The 22,552-nt window shown below is 40.6% G+C and overlaps 1 protein-coding gene across 2 annotated transcripts in view; it reads right to left on the reverse strand.

The window, feature by feature from the left end:
- Nucleotides 1-22,552, reverse strand: part of Dgcr2 (DiGeorge syndrome critical region gene 2) — an 81,058-nt gene that overhangs the window by 56,106 nt on the left and 2,400 nt on the right. The window contains exon 2 of one of the 2 annotated variants that reach the window (XM_026401667.2): nucleotides 1,850-1,972. The exons of the other annotated variant lie outside the window; for it this stretch is intronic. Within the exon in view, the coding sequence (XP_026257452.2) occupies nucleotides 1,850-1,972 (123 nt within the window). The remainder of the gene's footprint in view (nucleotides 1-1,849; nucleotides 1,973-22,552) is intronic. 2 annotated transcript variants of the gene reach the window in all.

Below are 22,552 nucleotides of genomic sequence, written 5' to 3' on the forward strand. Positions count from 1 at the left end.
TATTATTGTATACTTTATTTTTTAATTTTTGTATAATTTATTTTTTTATTGTAGTTTACTTTGTAAACTAAATATAGGATGATCATTTTGCTTATCTTCATTGTAGTTTTTGGCTACTTGCGTTTGTCACCTATATTCTATATTTTCAAGATTCATCCATCACTGATGTATAATATTCTATCATGTGAGCACAGACCTTTGGAATTCTACTCTCCCTAGGGTTTGACGCAAGGGAATGATTGGATGGGCTTCCAACACAGGGCTGGTCCCAGAGGCTCAGGCCACCACCATTCAAACTCTCCTTCAGAGAGGCAAACACTTCTACCAGAGATATCTATGATCCAATGAAGGAAGACAGGCTCAAGGGATAATGGGGGGAGTGTCCCCTCTAAACTACATTCAACATAGCCCAAAAAGACTATCTTCCCTCCCTCGCTCCCTCACTTCCTTCCTTCCATCTTTCCTTCCTTCCCAGGCTGATCCCAAACTCCTGGGCTCATGCAAACTCCTGCCTCAGCCTCCCAAGTAAGTAATTGGAATTATAGATATGCATGATCACACCAGTTCTGCTTCTTATTTTGGAATCCCCTCAAAGAACTGTGCCAACCTCACTTGTTACCTTCTATTAGATACCCTCCCTGTTGCCCCTTTAGGAATTATAGTCCATCTTTCATGTCCTAGGCCAGATCCCACTGAGGAAAAGGTTTCCTGGACTCAGGAGCTCATAGTCTGAAAGAAGAGATCAAGCATGGGCTCCAGGAATGGTGAGAATTAACAATGGCTCTAGATGTTGTGAGAGGAGAACAGATCAGGTGCTGATGGATATAGATCCATAGCCAGATATGTCGTCTCACCGTGGTAGCATCTGAGCCAAGCCTTAAAGGATAGCAGTATTTACCCAAGAATAAACAGTACAAGGTTCCAGGAAAAGAGAAGGAAATATAAGAAGCATGCAGCTAGGTAATTATTAATAGGGTAAGTATAAAAAAATACTTCAGCTGAGCAACAAAAGGGAAAATAGCAATAAATCAGGTTGACAAAGAAAAATTATGACAGATAGTAAAAGAATTTAAATGTTGGGCCAAAGAGTTCAGGCCTGAGATTCTTGAGTTGAGGGAAGACTTTTTTTTTTTTTCCTGTTAGAGGCTTAATTGGAACCACTCAGGGTCTTGAATTAGTGTGCCTGAAGGTGCATGCATCATACATTCACTCAGGTCCATGTGTGCACAAGATATTACCCCTTTCATACTAACCCAAATTAAGAATCATGGTTGAAGGGAACACTGTTACTCACAGGGTTCCTTATATTCCTCAAGGGTACTGGAACTGAAACCAAGCGGAAAACCAACAATTTAAGACTTTTTTGTGGCCTCTCCAAACATTTTTAGGATATACCTTTAGGAACTCACACATTGACATGAGAAAACCCACAAGTGCCAGGTTACTAGAGAATGTGTGGGCAAGAGGAGTAGGTAATGCCAAAGTCAATCTACAATAGTACATTCATGAGAACTCTACCCAAGTCTCAAGAGGTATCTACAGGACAGGTCCACTCTCAGGATTGTGAGTCCAGGGCTGGCAACACCTCACCTTGCCTCCTCAAAGCCCCAGCCCTGCCATCTTGCAAGTTCTGAGATCCAGGTAGAATAGTTAATTTTTTTTTTTTTTTAAAGAAAGACACACAGATAGAAAGACAGAAGTAGAAGTCAGCTCATATCACCATTCCAGTATGTGAAGACAGCACAATTATAAGGCTACACCTCTCTGCTCCTCATGGAAGGCACACTCACCTCAGCTACAACAAAAAAGTGAATAGGTTGAGTACACCTCACAGGCATGACACACTCACCTGGACAGTCGGCTTCATCACTCTCATCCTCACAAGCTGCCAATCCGTCACATTGCCAGGGGAGAGGGATGCAATGGATGGCACCACTGCGACAGGCAAACTGCCCAGGGTTGCACCGCAGCTCTGTGGAACCAAACGCAAGAGGCCATTGAAGAAGAGGCAGAAGAAGCAAAACCTGGAATAGCAAGGCCCTGACACCAATGAGCTCTAGCAGTGTGAGCCAGAAACCAGGCAGCTTCCTACAACCTACCTCCTCAGGAGGGCCTGGATACATGTTCCCAAAGGAGGAGCCAAGAACAATTATGACAACTCTGCAGCAGTGGATAGAGGGATACGCCCCACAAAACAATAAATGTTATTTATTTCTTAAAACACATACTCTGAATTTCATGCTTCTTCTCATTTGGATGTTGAATACTCCACACAAAGGTCCATGTGTTAAATACCTGGTCCTAAGGGTGGTGGAATTGGTAGGCTCTGTAGTCCCTCTCAAGAGGTGGGGCCTAGTGGGAGGTCCTGAGGTTAATGGAGATCTGCTCTCAAAAACAGGCTATGGAGCCCAGTTTATCCCCCTCCCCCACTTTTCTGGCCCAAAATGTTAGCACTCACTCTGATACATGCTCTTGCCAAAACATTCCAATTCGCCAGAAGCCCGACTCAGTGAGACTACCCAGTCTTAGATTTTAACCTCCAAATGAGCCAAAATAAACTTCTCTTTACTTCATAAGATATCTCAGGTTGTAGGCTAGGGTTATAGCTTAGTAGCAGAGCATTTGCCAAGAATGTGTGAGGCACAGGGTTTGATTCTCAGCACCACATATAAATAAATACATAAATAAGTAGATGTCTATCAACAGCTAAAAATATTTTAAAAAAAGATGTCTCAGGTATTTCACTATATTGATATGAAGCTAATATAGCTTTGCACTGGACTATAGGAGAAACAGATAAGAGGACATATACCATTCACCTCCTGAGGAATTCTGGGTCAAGATGGTAGACACACAAAGAACAAAGGAAGGGGGCTAGGGTTGTGGTTCAGTGGTAGAGTGCTCACTTAGCACATTCGAGGCCCTGGGTTTGATCCTTAGCACCACATAAAAAAAATAAATAAATAAAACAAAAGTATGTGTTCAAATATAATTAAAAATAAATATTTTTAAAAATTTAAAAAAAAAAAAAGACCATGGGGCTGGGGATGTGGCTCAAGTGGTAGCACGCTCGCCTGGCATGAGTGCTGCCCGAGTTCGATCCTCAGCACCACATACAAACAAAGATGTTGTGTCCACCAATTAACTAAAAAAATAAATATTAAAATTCTCTCTCTCCCCCTCTGTCTTTAAAAAAAAAAAAAAGACCAAAGGAAGGTGGTCACCAATGAAGCATTCAATCTGCATACCAAACATGAAGGAAGGAAAAAACTATTTCTAACCGTGGGGCTCTGGATTAAATCCGATGGGATTTGAATAGGGTTTCTAAGAAAAGTGATGGTTTCTGATAAAATAGGAACAGCATTCCAAGAAAAAGCAGCACTTTAGGAAATATCAGGGAACAGGAGAGCATAACACAAGTAGAGTATGTATGAGATCCCACTGGAGGAGGTAAGATTAGAAACACATAAAAAGTCAAACTGTAAAGGCTTTAAAAGTACAAGAATTCTAACATATAGGTTGGTTCCACAATTGAGCCACTGTGAACTGTGCTGCTATAAACACTGATGTGGCTACTTTACTGTCACTATAGTATGCTATTTTTAAGTCCTTTGGGTATAAACCGAGGAGTGGGATAGCTGGGTCAAATGGTGGTTCCATTCCAAGTTCTCTAAGGAATCTATATACTGCTTTCCAGATTGGTTGCACCACTTTGCAGTCCCCCCAGAAATGTGTCTTTTCCCCTACATCCCTGCCAACACCTATTATACTTATATTCTTTTCTGAAAAATATTTATTTTTTATTATAGGTGGACACAATATCTTTATTTTTATGTGGTGCTGAGGTTTGAACCCAGTGCCTCACACATGCTAGGTGAGCACCCTACCTCTGAGCCACAACCCCAGCCTTTATTGTCATATTCTTTTTTTTTTTCTAAAGAGAGAGAGAGAAAGAAATGTAAAGCCTCAAAGGATCAAACTTATAGAAGAAAACATTGGAAGAAAATCTTTGTAGCCTTGGCAAAGATTTCTTACACATATATACCAAAAGCATGACCTACATAAGTTGGACTTCATCAAAATTTAGCACTTTTGTCCTACAAAAAGACATCAAATCAAGAGAATGAAAGCCAGGCACTGTGGTACATGTCTGGCTACTCTGGAGACTGAGGCAGGAGGACTGTAGATTCCAGGCTCGTCTCAGAAACTTATTAGCAAAACTCAGTCTCAAAACAAATTAAGCAGGGATAGGGATATAGCCCAGCACCACTGAATTCAAAAGAAAAAGAGAAAAAGGAAAAGAAAAAAAAAAAGGCAGACAAATAGGAGGGAGGGAGGAAAAGGAAAAGAAAAAGAGGGGGGAAGAAAGGAAAAAATAGGTTAGTGGTTGCCAGAGACTGGGGGGTAGGAGAAAGGGGGAGGTTATTTGAACGAGGCATAGTTTCTATTTGAAAAGTTTTAGAAATGTGTCATTTTTATATAAAGGTTGTATAACATTCTGAATGTACTTTTTTTAAAAAAAATATATTTATTTTTCAGTTCTCGGCGGACACAACATCTTTGTTTTTGTATGTGGTGTTGAGGAATCGAACCCGGGCTGCACGCATGCCAGGCAATCGTGCTACCGATTGAGCCACATCCCCAGCCCCTCTGAATGTACTTAATGCCACTGAATTGTATGCTAAAAAATGATTAAAAGGAGGTTGGAGTTTGGCACATACATGCCTAACAGATATACAAGGCCCTGGGTTCAGTCTTCAGTAATGGGGGGAAAAGGAAGCTAACATAGTAAATTTTATGTTTTGTGCATTTTACCACATTAAAAAAAAAAAAAACCTAAAGAAAAGTGAAAATCCCAAACATGTATCCTAATTAGCTATCAGTGCAATGATGTCATCACATGTCACATAGTCTCTGGAAATGCCACTGTACACTGTGAGAATGGAGAGAAAGGAAAATGATACTTTAGTATTATGAAAATAATGATTATCCTCATGGATTTCCTGAAAGGGTAGGGGTGCCCCCAGGATCCTGGGCACACTTGGAGAGGTACTGTTTTATGCTATACAATGTCTGGCAACCGGATGATCTGTGCCCTGTAGAAAGTTAGGAGTCTGCAATATAGATTCTTTCTCCAGAGTCAGTTCTTTGTCAGGAGCCTTGGCCTTGGTTTAAACGATGTACACTTGCCTGGGATTGTAGCTCAGTGAAAGAGCACTTGCCTCGCATATGTGAGGCACTGGTTAGATCCTAAGCACCACATAAAAATAAATAAATAAAATAAAGGTATTGTGTCCATCTACAACTAAAAAACAATTTTTTTATTATGTAAGCTGAGTTGTCTCAAATTACTATGTGAAATTTAGTATGCTGCCTAATTGTTTGAAATTCAGTTCTCAACCTTTGCCCACTACAAGCAAGAGAAACACAGAATACCAGCAGAAGTACACACATATCCACATCACAAAGGAAATAAAAAATATCTAAAAGGAAATGCAGGAGAAAGTATTAGCTCACCTCCTCCCACTGCCAATAGCCCACACAAATGTGGCTCCACCAGAGTGGACTGAGATGCCTTGGATGCAGCCCTTCCATACCTGCATCAGTGGCCATCAATGCCCTGCAAAAAGTACCCCAGGACCAAGAGGTCCCAGCATCCCTGGCAGGCCTGTTTCCAGCAGACCAGGGCAGCTAAGCCTCCATCACTTAATTATTCTGCCTTGAACAGAGATAGCAGCTGCTTTCTTTACAAAAGGTGCTTCTAGGAAAGAGATATTTGTATTTGTCCAGCACCATACTCCAAGTCAGAGACAGGATCTGAAGCAGGGCTGGCTGGGCCGCTCGTGCAAATGGTCACATGACTCTAGGAGATGGCTTCTGTGAACATAGTTCCACCCAGGACCACAGAACCTAGGCAGATAGTCTCTTCTCAGGACACCTTGAAAAAGGAACAGTGACTACTGTCAATAATGGCAACTAGGGCATCCTGCTAAAGTTTTCTAAACAAAGGGGTCAACCTCTGTCCTGAAGTAAGACAGTCAAGAAGAGGCTTGAAAGAGATCTCAGATACTGGCAGCATCTGAACCACCAGAGATCCTGGGGCAAACTTATGGCCAAGGGTACAGACTGAACAAGTGTTGCTCAGCAGGAAAGCGTAGGTGCATAGCCTGGAAAGAGTACCCTATTCAGTGGAGCCCAGAGGAACTGTGGTACCAGATGCCTTCATAAGTTGCCCTATAGCTCCAGAAAGGGATGCAGCTGGCAATGGAAGACAACATCAGAACACTGATCAGTGGCAGCCCAGAGAGTGAAATCAAAGGTCAGAACTTCTTAAGACGTAGGGAGGGGCTGAGGATGTGGCTCAAGCGGTAGCGAGCTCGCCTGGCATGCGTGTGGCATGTATGTGCATGTATGTGGTTCGATCCTCAGCACCACATACAAAAACAAAGATGTTGTGTCCGCCAAGAACTAAAAAATAAATATTAAAGTTTTTTTAAAAAAATAAAAAGACGTAGGGAAAAGCACCAGGTGCTGTGGCACACAACTGTAATCCCAGTGGCTTGGGAGGCTAAGATAGGAGGATCAAGAGTTCAAAGCCAGCTTCAGCAATTTAGCAAGGCCCTTAGCAACTCAGTGAATAAAATATAAAATATAAAAAAGGGCTGGGGATGCGGCTCAGTGGTTAAGGCCCCTGAGTTCAATCTTTGGTACAAAAAAAAAAGAAGAAGAAGAAGAAGAAGAAGAAGAAGTAGGGTAAAGCACAACCAGGCATTTAAAAAGGAGCATGGGAAACCATTCTAGAATCATCTGTGATCATATTACAAACTTATCATCTTTCCTAAAGAGTATTATACCATTTGCCCTTTCTTTAGGATCAATGGCCACTTCCAAGCCTCATCACCTATCTTCTTAGACCCCAGACTCAGCAGCCCCAGCCCCCTTAGCTCTTCCCTGAAATCCCTCTGGCTTCTTCTTAGTCACTGCCACTTCTCTTGGGCACCAACAGCCAACCTGTAACCTCCTGGCTCCTGTACCTTCCTGGAAGTACAGGGAGATCAGCTCAGAAAGGAACTCTAGGGACCCATTGCAAAACTACAAGCCTCAGCCCCCAGACAATATGACAACTACCTGGCCTTGCTGCATTCCATTCCTTCATCTGTAAAGCATGGAAGTAATCATCCTTATTTGGCCCTCCTGACTGGCAGTTCTGTTGCTCAAAGCAGAAAAATCACTCAATCAGCACATGATTGCTTAAGTTTCATGTATCCCACACTAGGAAGGATTCCAGGAGATCCCTTGAAGAGATAAATGCTCTCAGAAGGTCCCACATGGAGGGGGCTGGGGATGTGGCTCAAGCAGTAGCGCGCTGGCCTGGCATGCGTGCGGCCCGGGTTCAATCCTCAGCACCACATACAAACAAAGAAGGTCCCACATGGGCAAAAAGTAGATAGGAGGCAGAAAGCAGGGCCAGGGGGTTTGCACAGATTGGCCTGCTTCTGGATCTCTACAGTGACACCCAGTTAAGTCTGCTGCTACCTGTGGGCCTGGACATCCTCTGCTCTCAGGCCACCAGATTGCAGTCCCAACACTACCAGCATCTGAACTTCAAGCTGCAAAGAGTTCAGAGATTAGCTGGCCATGGGACTATTACTTAGGAGGACCCAGAGTTCACAGCACAGAGGTGTGTGGCCCTTGAAAATGAAAAGATTGGAAGCTTCATTAGCAGAACTGAAAAAAGGCCTGAGGCTGCTCTACTTATCAAAACACCCATTCAATTCAGCCAGCTCACTTCACAGAAGGGCTATCCACCTGCTCAGTATTCCACAGCCAGAAGCCAGGCCCTGAGCATCAGGATTTGTCTGGGTTCTTTTACCCAGCAGAGTGCTCCATGTTCTGATTCCTTCTTAGAGGGCAGGATTAAAATATTTCAGTTCTGACATTTTCTTTTTTTGAGAAAGAAAACAGAGGACTTCACAAGATGTACAGACTCCTTACAAAGCTGGACAAAGCTCAGGGAGACCGGAAGGTGCCACTGCCCAACCACCAACTTGAGACCACAGAGGCAGGGATGTACTGCAATACTGTAAACACACAAACATTCCTGCTGCTATTTTGAAATACATTTACATCTCTGACATTGCTCCCCAGGCATAAGGACCACCAAACCCATTTCCAAGTAGCCTCTGGAGCAGACAGAATCTCTGAGTGATGGCTTCACCCTAAGTCATTCCTCCACACAAACCACACAGCTCCTGTTCCTATCATCAGAAACCTGGCAGAGAAGGCCAGCTGTGTTGTGACAGTGAATAGCCGTAAGGCTATCAAGCCTAGGGGAGTGCCAGCCACTTTCTCCTACAGGCCAAGGGGCATAAGGCTGACACTAGAGAATGCCACACCAGAAAAAAATGACAAGTCTAAAAAGCAATATTTATTTCTCATAAATAACAAACATCTTCCATATCTACAAGATGAAGCTACTACTTCCATCACCTGCTACTACCTATACATAGATATCATCCAACTAGATACTGGCTTATCTATCCTGCCTTTCTCCTTAGGCAAATGTTTGGGAAAGAAGGTTCACTTAAAATAAGTTATCCTGTTTTCTTGAACCCACCCTAAGAAAAAGAATTTGACCACAGGAGATGAAAGCAGAGGAGAGGCAGGTTCACCAATCATAACTATTAAGTGAATGACACTGTCAGTTAAAGAAAAGCAACCTGCAATCAAACTATATTTTATGGGGACAGGCTGGGGGAAGAAAGGGAGTACTCAAGAATATGCCAGGGTAAGAAGGTGGGCAGAACTGGAGGAAGGGCTATCTAACATCTGATGTAACATCTACCAGTAGTGTTATCCAACATTCACACCAGTTTGATCACAGCCACAGTATAATATATCATCTCAAGAGGAGTAACAACCTCAGCAAAGCCAGATTCTTATATATTCACTTTGCCTGTACCAGGCAGTATATTTAATGCTTGGAATACATTAGTATCAATCCTTAAGACAAACCCATTCACTCATCAATGAATATTGCCTGTACCTCCTAGGAGCCAGGCACTGTCCTGGACACAAATGAGAATGATGAGAAATACAAGGTGTCTGCCCTCACAGAGCTTGTATCCTATGGGGCGCTTCTTTAAAAGTACAAACTTCTTTGGTCTAAATCTCAGTAAAGACACATAAATCAATACAACAGAATACAGATCCCAGAAATAGACTTCACACAAATATGGTCAATGTATTTTTTTTTTCGTGGTACTGGGGATTGATCCCAGTAGTGTTTTACCACTGAACCATATCCCAGCCCTTTTGAATATTAGACAGGATCTCCCTAAGTTGCTGAGGCTAGACTCAAACTTGCAATCCTCCTGCCATTGCCTCCAGAGTAAATGGGATTATAGAAATATACCACCACATCCTGCTAGTCAGTGCAGGGGTATTTTTTTTTTAACTCTTTTTAAATTTTTTTTAAGTTGTATATGGACACAATACCTTTATTTATTTTTATATAATGCTGAGGATCGAACCCAGTGCCTCACACATGCAAGACAAGGACACTACCACTGAGCTACAACCCCAGCAGTTTTACAACAGTTTTTTTTACAACCCTATCAATGCAGTTTTGATAAAGGTACAAAGACAATGATAACCTTTCAACAGATGATGCTAGAACAACGGGAACACATGCACACATGCACATGCATGCTCTTTCCCGCCCCTCTCTCTATATATAAAGAAACTCAATCAGGGAAATTCAAGTTAAAACCACAAAATACCACCCATTAAGATGGCCACTGTCAAAAACCAAACCAGAAAATAGAAAGTGTTGACAAGGATGAGTAAACTAAAACCCTTACACATTGTTGATGGGAATATAAAATAGTACTGTCATTGAGAAAAACAGAAGTTTCTCAAAAATTAAAAATTTGTGCACTCATGTCGATAGCAGCATTATTCACAGCCACCAAAAGGTGGAATAACCTAAGTGTCTGGAGGTGAATGAATGGATGAACAAAATGCAGTATATGCATACATGAAATACAAATCAGCTTCAAAAAAGTAGTTCTGATACATGCCACAATAAAGATAAACCTTAAAAGACAATATGCTCAGTGACATAAGCCAGACACAAAAAGGCAAAATACTGTATGATTCCACTTGTATGAAGTATCTAAAGTAGTCAGACTCTCAGAAAAAGGAAGCAGAATAGTAGTTGCTGAGGTATGAGGGCAGGGGAAGAGGGCAGTTTTTCATACACTTTGGGTTTTGCAAGATGAAAAATGTTGTAACGATTTCTTGCAAAATAATGTATATATGGATAACACAATTGAACTTCAAATTTACAAATGGTTAAGATAGTATATTTTATGTTATTTTTAAATTTTAAAAATTTGCAACAATTATAACAAAAATAAACAAAAAATAAACCTTACTTCCAAGAATCTAGTACTATTCCTATTTAGAGAAAAGATGAGTCTCTTTTATGTCCTTTCAAATAGTCTAGTACTATTCCTATTTAGAGAAAAGATGAGGTCTCTTTTTTGTCCCTCTTGGGACCAGTTTCCCAAACAGGGTGACAGAGAATCCACCTAACCCTTAAAAGCACATAGAAAATATAGAGGGATTTTAAAGTCCTAAGGGTAATTTTTGGTTTTGAAATGGGAGTCTTGTTATGTTACCCAGGCTGGCCTCTAATGAAATTCACCTTTTTTTTTCTTGTTCTTTTTCTCCCTGCCTCTAGTGTGGGGGATTTGCACTAGAGCCTCATACATGCTAGGCAAGCACTCTAACACCAAGCTATATCCCCAACCTCATCTAAGGGTAATATTAAAACTGAACAACACAACTCCTTCAGGAACACTGAACTGGAAATCTAAGACATCCTGAAAGGACACAATCCCAAGGCCCAGATGTAACAGGCAGCTTTGCTCCAGCTCCTCATTCAGGCTAGAATACCCACTCACAAAAACACTCTATTCAAAGATGGTTCAGCCTAAAAAGCTTTATTTCACACATTAATTTGAAAACCTAAATGAAGAGGAAGACTCAACACACAGACTCCATCTGAGGGTTATAGTTTAGGGTTAACTAAGTTATTGCACACCAAGTGCTTAGCAGAGTACATGATGCTCAGACAGGGGATGGGGTGGAGGTGATGAAGACAAGGATAGCAACAGCTAAACACCAAGGCTGAGACTGCAGGAACACGCTGGGAGGGAATGTGCTCCACTTCTGGCAAGCTGAGTGTGAGGCTTCTGAAGGGCATCACATGGACGCAGCAGCAGGAAGGGGGCAACTGGGACTGTGGCACTGATAACCAAGTCTAGGGGAAGAAGATAAGAAAAGCAGGATGGAGAGGTTGAAACTGAAAAGACAAAAGAAACAGAGGGAAAAAGTGCTGAGGATAATGAAGTACCTACTGAAGTTGTACAATGTCAGAGTGTGAGTTCTAGGTTGCCCAGGTTTCAAATACCAGCTCCACCTTATAAGCTCCATCTTAGAAGCTGTGTGACCTTAGGCAAGTCACTTACTCCTCCAAGCTGTATCTTCATCTGTAAAATAAGATTAATATGAGTACCCACTTCCTATAAAAATGGCATCACAACTCACATTGCAATTAAAAAGTAGAAACATGAAACAGCATTTAGTTAGAATTTTATGTCATTTTTGTATGTTCTACTCATCTTTAGAATTACCTTCTATTTTTGTAATATGTTTGACATATAGTTATATGAAATTTTTCCTTTCAAAGTATCTTTTTCTGATATTTTATTGTAAATGTTTCTTAGGAGGTAATATATCGGGCTGTGGTTGTGGCTCAGTGGTAGAGTGCTTGCCTGGCATGCATTGGGCACTGGGTTCGATCCTCAGCACCAAAAAACAAAGAGATTGTATCTACGTAAAACTAAAAAAATAAATATTTTTTTAAAAAAGAGATAATATATCTACATGGCTCAAAATCCACAAGGTCCATACAAAAGGAAGGAGGTAGATTATTAACAATCATCCTCCCAAGCTTCGGGATATGAACACATGCGTTCATACTTTTGATCACAATGACAATGTGATGAGATCATAAGGGGAGGCCACTAACTAGCTTGAACTGGTCACCCAAGACCCAAAGAGTTGTAAAAGCATAGGTGTCCACACAAGATGCTGGTGGAGTCATTGAAGGGCCTTAATCCCTTGAAAAGATGGCCTTCCTCAGGCAGTAGGGGCTCTACTGGCAATACACAATGCTTTTATGATTTTGGAATCATGTACTCAAAACAGCAGTCCCAAGTGTCGTGTTTCTGCTTCTACTTAAAAACTATGAAATGATATCAGCCAAATTAATTATCCTTTGAGCCTCAGCATCTTAATTTTTAAATCAGACCTCCCACCTGCCTCACCCCTATAAATGGTTGTCAAATAAAGGATATGTACAAACTACACCAAACTCCTGAGCCAAACTCAACCCCGTTTTAGCCACTCCCAACACCAGAACATATACAAAGACTCTTGGAGTCCAAGCCTGTGGCACTAGACAGATATGAAATACAAATGGCAATGGTTGGTTGAATTGAGAGGTTACTAACCAAACCAACAAGCTCATATAATACCACAACTAGAGTCCAAATGACCAAGACATCTTTTTTTTTTTAATCTCCAGAGAGAAAATGAAACAACAACAAAACAAACAAACAAACAACACATTGGTTTGTCAAACTCTTGGCAAATCAATACAAAACTAGGCCAATGAGGTCTCAGGACTCAGGAAAGAAAAATAATTATTTTTAAAATATTCAATTATTTTATAAAATAGTTTTTAAATAAAAACTTACTGAATAATTTTAAATTGACAGCAATGATACCACATATCCCTCATTCAGTGGCCCCTGCTGTTAACAACTTAATAGCACCACCACACATTGGTCACAACTAAGAAACTAACAGTGGCACATTTCTATTAATTGAATTCTAATAACTGTTCCACTGGTATCCTTTTTCTATTCCAGGATCCAATCCAGTATACTCTATTGCAAGGAGTATTACAAAGTAATTTTTAATACAATCCCATCAGAAGATTTTAAAGTCAACAAAACAATATTAAAAAAATTTTAGCATTTAAATTTTATTTGGCCATTTTTTTACTAAGTCATTATTTACTCAATATAATATAAATAATATACATTCACTATAGAATGGAAATAATTTTTAAGCAGGGATGGGTATAGTTCAGTGGCAGAGTACTTGCATAGAATCCATGAGGTTATAGGTTCATTCACCAGCTCCATAAAAAAAAAAAAATTATAAAATTAAGCAAATAGCAATGTACACTAGTGAGAGACGGCATATCAAAACTATCAAATCTACTGGGTTGGGGCTGTGGCTCAGTGGTAGAGCGCTTGCCTAGCAAGTGTGAGGCACTGTGTTCAATCCTCAGCATCATATTAAAAAAAAAAAAAAAAAAAACTATAAAATTTAAAAGTGATTTTTAAATTAAAAAATGAGATGTTTCTTTACCTATCAGTGTGATGAAATCAAGCTTGTGATAATGCTGAGATTACTGTATCACCCTCAATATTACTTAATAAGAGGAGTTTCAAATCAACATAGCTTTGAACCAAACTATAACAAATACACGGGGCTGGGGATATAGTTTAGTTGGTAGAATGTTTACCTCACATGCACAAGGCCCTGGATTCAATCCCCAGCACCATAAAAAAACAAAAACAAACACATAGAGATATTAAGTACCTCCTGAACCCAATACTCTTGAGTATATACTAAGAGTACAAAAAGTCAAAAAGAGTTGGAGAAAAAAATCTTAAACTCTTAGTGTACTTTGGAAACTACTGAATGTGCACTGTATGATTACGTAAATGAGTAAATCTATTATGTTTTTGGGAGCCAAGGTTCTCATTTTGGAAAAGGATGATAAAAATATGGAACAGGAAAAGCAAGCAATAGTGTCATGCTGTACTGGAAATAAAAGAAACAATATGAATTAACACAGGTATAGAGACAATGCATGCATGTTTACACATGCTCACAGACAGACACTCTTCCTGGACAGACTGAAAGGACTATTAGCAGCAACATTCTCTTAGCACCCAAAACACTAAATAATATCTCCCAAAACAAGGAACCAGGGATCTGTGGAAAAAGGTACAAGGAAGAGCTGGTCAGTGATACATGTATAAAATCCTGGTGACTGGGGGAGGCTAAGGCAGGAGAATCATAAGTTCAAGGCCAGCCTCAGCAACTTAGCAAGACCCTCAGCAACTTGGTAGGGCCCTGTCTCAAAGTAAAAAATAAAAAAGGACTGGGTAGTTGTAGCTCAGAGGTAAAGTATCCCTGGGTTCAGTTCCCAGTACCAAAAAAACAAAACAACAAAAAAAGGTACAAGGAAGGGAATGGAAACGCATCGAATATAGAAGCTAGTCTGAAGGGGCTAATGCTTGCCAAATCAATTATAAGCCTCAAAAGGAATGCTAACAGTAAGAAGTTATGACACGAGAAAAAAAAAGGATCATGAGTCCATATTAATTCTAAAAGATGAAAAGGAAAAAAGGATACCAATCAAAATAGAATGATAAGGAGAAAATCATGATTTAGCAACCATCATCATGATAAATAATTTAGACAAAAATCATCAATGAATGCTTTAAAACACTGGACAAAGCTATCTATCTCACCTGACCAAGTAGGCAAAATAGACATTCCTGGAATAGCCTGACAGTAGGTGCCTCCTGAGGGGATGCACTGAGGGTGGTTCAATGTCCTGAGGCACTATTCCTGTCAAACTGAATATTTCACAGGGGAAAAAAATCTGATAAGTCCAAAATGAGGAAAATTCTGTATGACAATGGTATAAAAGACAATGGTATAAAAGACAAAGAAAGAGAGCTGTTCTAGAATTTAAAAGATGCATGTGACAATTAAATGCAACATATAATCCTAAGGTGGAACCAAGTTTGAAAAAAGAATAAGTACTAAATGGAACAACAGATAAGTTAGGATATAAACAGTATATCTCTATAAACTGCCTAAATTTGGTAACTATACTGTAGATATAGAGAATGAACTTAAAAAAATGTAAACTGAGGAATTCAAGAGGAATTGTCAACAAGTCTACAATTCAGTTTCAAGTAGTATCGCAAAAAAGAAAGTGTATGTGTACACACACACAAACCAAGTACACATGCAAATGTTTGGTTAACAATTGGTAAATTTGAAATTTGTGTGAAGAAGGAATTCATGCTATTATACTTGCAATTTTTCTCTAGGCTTGAAATGTTTCCAAAATAAAAAAATCTTTAAAAAGAATGAGATAAGTTTATATATACTGATCTATATAAATCTCCAAAATACATTGTTAAATGAAAAAGAACCATTTCACTTATGTAAAAAGTTTGTGTAAATATCTGTAAATGTAGAAGAAAACCATCATTTTTTTCCATACTGTCCAGACAAGATCATCTATAACCCTTGGGCTTACTCTGTGCCCATGATGTACCATACCAATCTGCACTAGACCCCAACACATGAACAAGGTGGAGGAGGGGATCCCAAGGTCTTATCCCACTACGAGGATGGCCAATAAACCCAGTGGCAGCCAGTGGTACAAGCAAACTCTTTGCATCAACAGACCAATTTCAATGGAAGTACATGGCTCAGATCTGCTAACCACCCTGTACTGACCCTTGGGGGACTCTCTATTGCAGCTCTGCCCACTGCCTAGCCCCTGGCATGCCCCAAGCAATCCCCTCCATAGCTTTTAACTCAGTGAGTCAGCATACCTGCCAAGAATCTACCCTCAGCCCTGTCTTGTCCAACAGGAACCAGCTGAAGGAGATGGACAACAAGCTGACCAAACTAATGGTTATCTGTCAAAGACAGCAGAAGTTAGGCTACAGAGAGGAGCCAAAAGGAGGAAGGGGCAGAAATATACACTAAGGACAATGACCAGCCCAGGATGACTGAATCAACAGAGAAAAAGGAAGGTGGAGGAGAGAGAGAAGGCCAAGAGTAGTCATGCACAGCTCTCATATCCAATGAGCTCTCAACCACAGCCTGCACCATGCATTGCCTGGGGAAAGGCCAAAAGAGGTCTCACACAAGGGCAGGCCTGTTACCAAGTCCAGCTGCCAAGCAAGCCCAGTGGAGCCCCCCTCCCCAGGCTGAATGGCTGGTGAACTTCAGGGACGATACCTAATAACCAGAAGCCCTCAACTCTATCACCTTTCAACCCAGCTAACATCTGAGGAGCAACCTCCCCCAGCACAAGGCCCAGACCACCTGGCTCTCTCCCCACCAGCACCCCCCACCCCACTTCCCACCATCCTCCAAAGGCATTCCTGCTGGACAGCCACAAGGCCTTTATCCTCCTTGCCACCCCGCTAAGGGCAGCTGCAAGGCCCACTGGCTAAAGGAACTATTGCTGTTTATGTCAAAATATAAATAGCCATTTGTACATTTGTTCAATAATGATTTCTGAGTGCCAACTCTGCTTAATCAGGACATGTACACAGCAAACTATATACCCCACACCAGGCTCTCAGGATTACTAACATGCTCTACAGAATGCTAGGGAAACTAATGGTCACTAAATCCTCAACACCCAGACAAAAAAAGCATGTATGATGAAGAAATAAAGAATATGACAAGGAGCAAAATTGTGAACAATTCTGGCCCTGTCCAAAGCATGGCAGCTGTTTTGGAAACTCTCAGAAAGTCATATATGCTCCTCTAATACCACTAAGATTCTGTAGCACTCACTGTGTGGCAGACACAATTTAAAACCACTGCACTTTACTACCTCCTGGAGGGAGCCCTGACTCAGGAGTCATGCCTATATTCACATACATAGTCTTGCACACAGATTCAGGGGGTAACCCAGATGTCCATCTGAGAATAACACTAACAGTTTGCCTGTTTGAAGCATTTGCTTTCTATCACTTTTGGAACTTTATACTTACCCATTTTAACCCTCACAACATCTCCATGAAGCCCTAATATGATGTCCATGTTCCAGGTAAGGTAGTCAAGACACAGAGAAGTTTCAAAGGGAAATGCAGAACAGACTCAACTCTAGGCAGTGTTGCTTTAGGATCCATGCTCTAAAACCACCACCCAAACTGCCTCTATCTAACCTGGATGAATCTTGATCTATGCCCAGTCACTCCTTTTACAGACAGGTCATTCATGAAGCACAACCACATCTGGACTTTACTATTTCCTAGGTCATCCCAACCTACAGTCCTCTGCACTCCAAACACAGGCTCATGAGCCATTCATCTCCAGCCTGGATTTGCCCTACCAAGGCCCATTATGTCTACATAACAGGACACAAAGCTTAGCTTGAAATTGCAGGACTAGATGTGTTAGCTTTCATTAACCCTCCGAAGACAACTAATACACATCAAGCCAAAAACAAAATACAGCTGTTAACCATTCCTCAAGCTCAGCAAACTATAGACCCCACATCAGGCTCTCAGGATTACTAATCTGCTCTGCAGAATGCTAGGGAAACTAATGGTCACCAAATCCTCAACACCCAAACAAAAAAGCTGTATGATGAAGAAATGATCCATCAACACACAAAGAAGATATTTAATCTGCCATAGGTTCTCTACTGGATTCTAAATGTTACTACTGACATATTTCACTGAGAGTCAAAAAACTACTAAAAGTTTTCCTGAAGTCAAACACCAAGAAGGCAAAAGAACTCTGATGGTCAAAGGTTCAGGTATAGCAGGAGAAGGTGACTGACTACTAGGTCATCACTATCACTACCAAGAAGACAACATGCAGCTAGATCAACTGCCATCACTGCTAAGAGAACATGTACACAGCTAGATCTCCTCCCACCACTGCTGAGGACTACTCATCCAGCAGTTCAGGAAGTATCCAGGGGAAGAAATGATAAGGAAAGTAGCCACAAGGTAGTCCTGGGAAGCAGAACAGGAAAGGAGAGGAAGGCACAGTCTAACAACAGCACAGATATAAACAGGAGCACATATTCACTCCTAAGACCGGAATCACCAACTGCAATAATAACCCTAAATGGGCTGCAGTTATAGCTCACTGGTAAAGCGCTTGCCTAGCATATATGAGGCATTGGCTTCAATCCTCAGCACCACATAAAAATAAATAAATAACTGGGCATGATGGCACACGACTAAAATCTCAGTGGCACAGGAGGCTGAGGCAGGAGGAATTCGAGTTCAAAGCCAGCCTCAGGGGGCTGGGGATGTGGCTCAAGTGGTAGTGCGCTTGCCTGGCATGCATGCGGCCCAGGTTCGATCCTCAGCACTACATACTAACAAAGATGTTGTGTCCGCCGAAAACTAAAAAATAAATATTAAAATTCTCTCTCTTAAAAAAAAAAAAAAAAAAAAGCCAGCCTCAGCAACTTAGCAAGGCTCTAAGCACCTTAGCGAGGCTCTAAGCATCTTTGCAAGACTCTGTCTCTAAATAAAAATACAAAAAAGGGCTGGGGATGTGGCTCAGTTGTTAAGTGTCCCAGAGTTCAATCCTTGGAATAAATAAATAAAGGTATTATGTCCATCTACAACTGAAGAAATAAAAAATAAATAACTGTTAACATGCACTGATACCTATTCACTTCCATTAGGGTCAGCCTAAGTTTTAACCACAGGACTACTTATGGCCTCAAGACCTTCCCCACAGGACATGACCATGATGCAGTGCTTAGCATGGATCAGGTATTAGTGAGGGCAATGGAGACACCTCCTGCTCCCTGAATAGCTGACATGTTCAGGCGTAAAGGCCAAAATGTATTCAACTTACTCTCAATGCTATTCAGGAAAAACATTATGTGTTTTTAGTGTATACCTATGTACACACACAAGGGCACACACTTAGGCACATGCATGGGGTTAGGGATAAGGCAAATAAACTAAAATGCTAACAGATAAGTCTGAGCAAAGGATATGCAGTGGGGTTTGGGTTTTTGTTTTGCACTAATTTCATTCTTGCAACTTCTCTTGAAATTTGAAGTTATTTTCAAATAAAAGGTTTCCCTTTTAAAAAAAAAAATAGCAATTCATTAGCCAGTGAAGCTAAAAAGTTGTGTTCTTTTTGGTTTCCAACCAAAAAGAATGAAACTGTTAACCCAAAAGTCAAATATGCCAGCAGGATAAGTTCTACAAAGTGTCACAGGATAATGGGCTATAAAAGAAAGCACTCAAAATTTAAAAAGCCAAAGCTTCTCAACTTTTCAGCTACTTCTGAGTTTTGGCTCCTTCCACTTATAGGAAAAGTATTCTCTTCCAATTCATCAATCCATGCTACTCCACATGAAAGAAAACTCTGGACATCAGAGGTGAAAGAACCCTGAACTAGAAGGCTGAGCTTAAATCCCAGCCATGCTGTTCACCAGCTGTGTGACCTTAAGCAAGTCACTTGCCTTTCCCAACTAGCTTTGCCAATAATACAAGCAGGACAGCTGCTAATCCTGCTACCTCACCAGGAGGCCTGGCCTGGCAAAAGACTTTTTATAGGACCAGAAATGGGCAGGCAAAGACAGACCAGGGTTCTTGGACTATGGCCTTGCTCAGAAGCAAGTTTTCTCAGCTACATATGATGGAATCGCCCTGGAGAGAGATTTGGCTTAATCTACATCTCTGATTTTGTTTCCCAAGTAAAGACTGAATGAGTTTTTCAAAAAAATATTTTTATTAGTTATTGCTGGAACTTTATTTATTTATATGTAGTGCTGAGAATTGAACCTAGTGCCTCACACATACTAGGCAAGCACTCTACCACTGAGCTACAACCCAAGCCCAACAGAATGAGTTTTAAGATGAGCAACTGATGTTGCATTCCCTGCACAAGTAGGAAAAAGACCAACGCCACAATATCAGTTAGCAACTCCTAGAGAACCCAGGTTGCTTTCACAGTTATTTCAGTACAAATCTCTGATCCTTCTTTTTCCCCACACCCTGGAAGGACGTAACACACATCAGTGGTGACTATGGCCAACTACAGAAAAAGTGTGGGGGGAATGAGAGGGAGACGAAGGGATTCCATCCCTCAGACCATAACATTCAGAAGGAAAAAGGTTCAATACATAGAGAATCCCCCCAGGACTTATCAGGGACAGAGGCAGCCTGGAACTCCACAGCTCAGGTTAAGAAAACTGTTCAAAGCATAATGTGAGGTTCTCTTAAGACCAGGACTGAACATTCACAGAGTGAACAGGGACACAGCCAAGGGTACATAATGAGGGGACAAGTAAACTCCTAGGATTAAAATCTCATCTCAGTCACTTAGCTTTATGAGCACTGTAATTCAGTTTCTCCATCTGTAAAATGGGGCTAATAACAGTCTACAGGGGACCATCTGAAAGTTAATCAATACATAACACATCTTCAATCAACCAAGACCAAATATATATTTCAAAAGAAACTTTGGGGGAGAAGTGAGATTACAGGGAACAACACTATGTCTGTGGAAGTTCCCAAGTAGACTCAGAGGAGTAGCAGAAGGAAATGGAAGTAACTAATACGAAGAAAGCTGAAAAAGCAAAATTAAAAAGTATTTTTTTACAAAAGCCTGAAGGTTCTGATTTTTTAAGGAAAACAACTACAAAAAGGGCAAAAATAATTTGATTCTGGGGATTACAACATGGCTAAAGCAAAGCTGAACAAGCAACTTCCCACTGAAACCCTGGAGGGGACAGAGATCACCAATGACCACATTCATACTCCACAGGAGGTAGTAAGCTGTCTGGCTGATTAAAAGAACTGAAGTGCATACATTTTGTAATTCCCATTATTTCTTATTACTTATCCAATTTTTTTTGTTTACTTTCATTCACTAAGTCAGTTCAGACTGACAGCTTTGCAGATATCAATAGTGTGTGCTACTATTTTAAGGGAATAATATGTAGAAGTTTTGATTAGTTTAACAGTGCACTTAGAAAAGAACATCTCAGAGCAAGTAATCTACTTGAAAATATTTGTATATATTATCTAACTCCTAAATATAAGTTTTACAATTTTAATGTTTGTTCCAACAAGTTTTACAATTTTAATGTTTTGGCTTTCCTTACTTCATCTTAATTATAGTTTTGAATGTTACTTTTATTTACTATAAACTCTGTTTTATTGATTTCTTCTTTCCTTTTGGATTTTGTAAAACAGAAATTTAATACACAAGTTAGAAAAAAAGTCACATAATTCTAACACAGATAGATGGGGTTCTGATGGATTTGTATTAACTATTCCTTAAACTCAAATGACCTTAAACCTATTTCAGCTTTAACAATAGAATTTTACTTGAGCAATATTTGCCCATATTCCAGTGTAACTAGTGTAACTTCAGCATTTAACACCTGCGGTTAAATCTAGTAGTCTCATTTAGCTCTGCAATACTGAATGTTTTTCCTTGTTCAAGATGTAAATGAAGTATACATGCATGTATATTGACTGAATACACTTTTTAAAAAATTGTAGATGGACAGAATGCCTTTATTTATTTTTATGTGGTGCTAAGGTTGGAACCCAGTGCCTCACACATACTAGGCTAGTGTTCTGCCACTGAGCTACAAGCCTCAGCCCCTGAATTAACTTTTGTAAATATAGTAATTTTACACAGCCTTTAAAAAAAAAAAAAAGAAAAAAAGAGTCAGGCACAATGGCACATACCTGTAATCCTCAGTGGGAGGCTAAGGCAGGAGGATTGTGAGTTCAAAGTCAGCCTCAGCAACTCAGCGAGGCCTTAAGCAAATCAGTGAGACCATGTCTCTAACTAAAATTCAAAAAAGGGGCTGGGGATGTGGTTAAGTGCCCCTGAGTTCAATCCTGGTACCAAAAAAAGGAAAAAGAAAAAGAAACTTTGGTGAAAAATCCTGCAAGCATATGCTGTCTCTCCACCACTCTGTGAAAGGCTCTGCCCTGTCTCAGCGAGGAGGCCGAAGTAGCTTAGCCCTATTCTCAGGGATAACACTGAGAAGGAGTCAGAGGATACCATCTCCACCTGCCTCCCTCCCAAGACACAGGTTCTAGCTAGTGCCCCTCTTAACACCCAAGTATGGTTCAAAACCAGACAAAAAAGAGAGCAAACCAAGACCAGGGGCTTCTCTTTCTCAAAAAGAAGTCCCTTCCTCTCACAATCACCAAACAGGCAAACCTCTGCCTGGCATTCTAAAGAAAGACACTAAGCAAATATGTGAAGAGGCACACCTGAGCATTCAAAGAAAACATCTGGCCCAGGATGAGAATTGTCCTAGTTGCCTAATGAAAGTCAAGGGCCAGTTAGATCCCTGAGATTTTTTAGGGCAATCCAAGACACCACCCAAGGGCTGCTGAAATAAGAAAAGCCAAAACATGTTTTTGATACGGAGGGATATGGAATTAAAAGGATAACTTTGCTCCCTCTACTGGAGCCTCCCCATTTCATGTCTCACTCAGACCCCAGAATGAGCTTCCTGCAGTCTTACTCTACTTCACAAGTACAAAAGAACAGACAACTCTGCCACCTTCTCTGGGCTCCCATGCTCAAGGGGTACTCAACCAACAAGAATGTACCTAGA

Source organism: Urocitellus parryii, chromosome 3 (assembly GCF_045843805.1).
Source record: "Urocitellus parryii isolate mUroPar1 chromosome 3, mUroPar1.hap1, whole genome shotgun sequence".
Taxonomy (NCBI): Eukaryota; Metazoa; Chordata; class Mammalia; order Rodentia; family Sciuridae; genus Urocitellus; species Urocitellus parryii.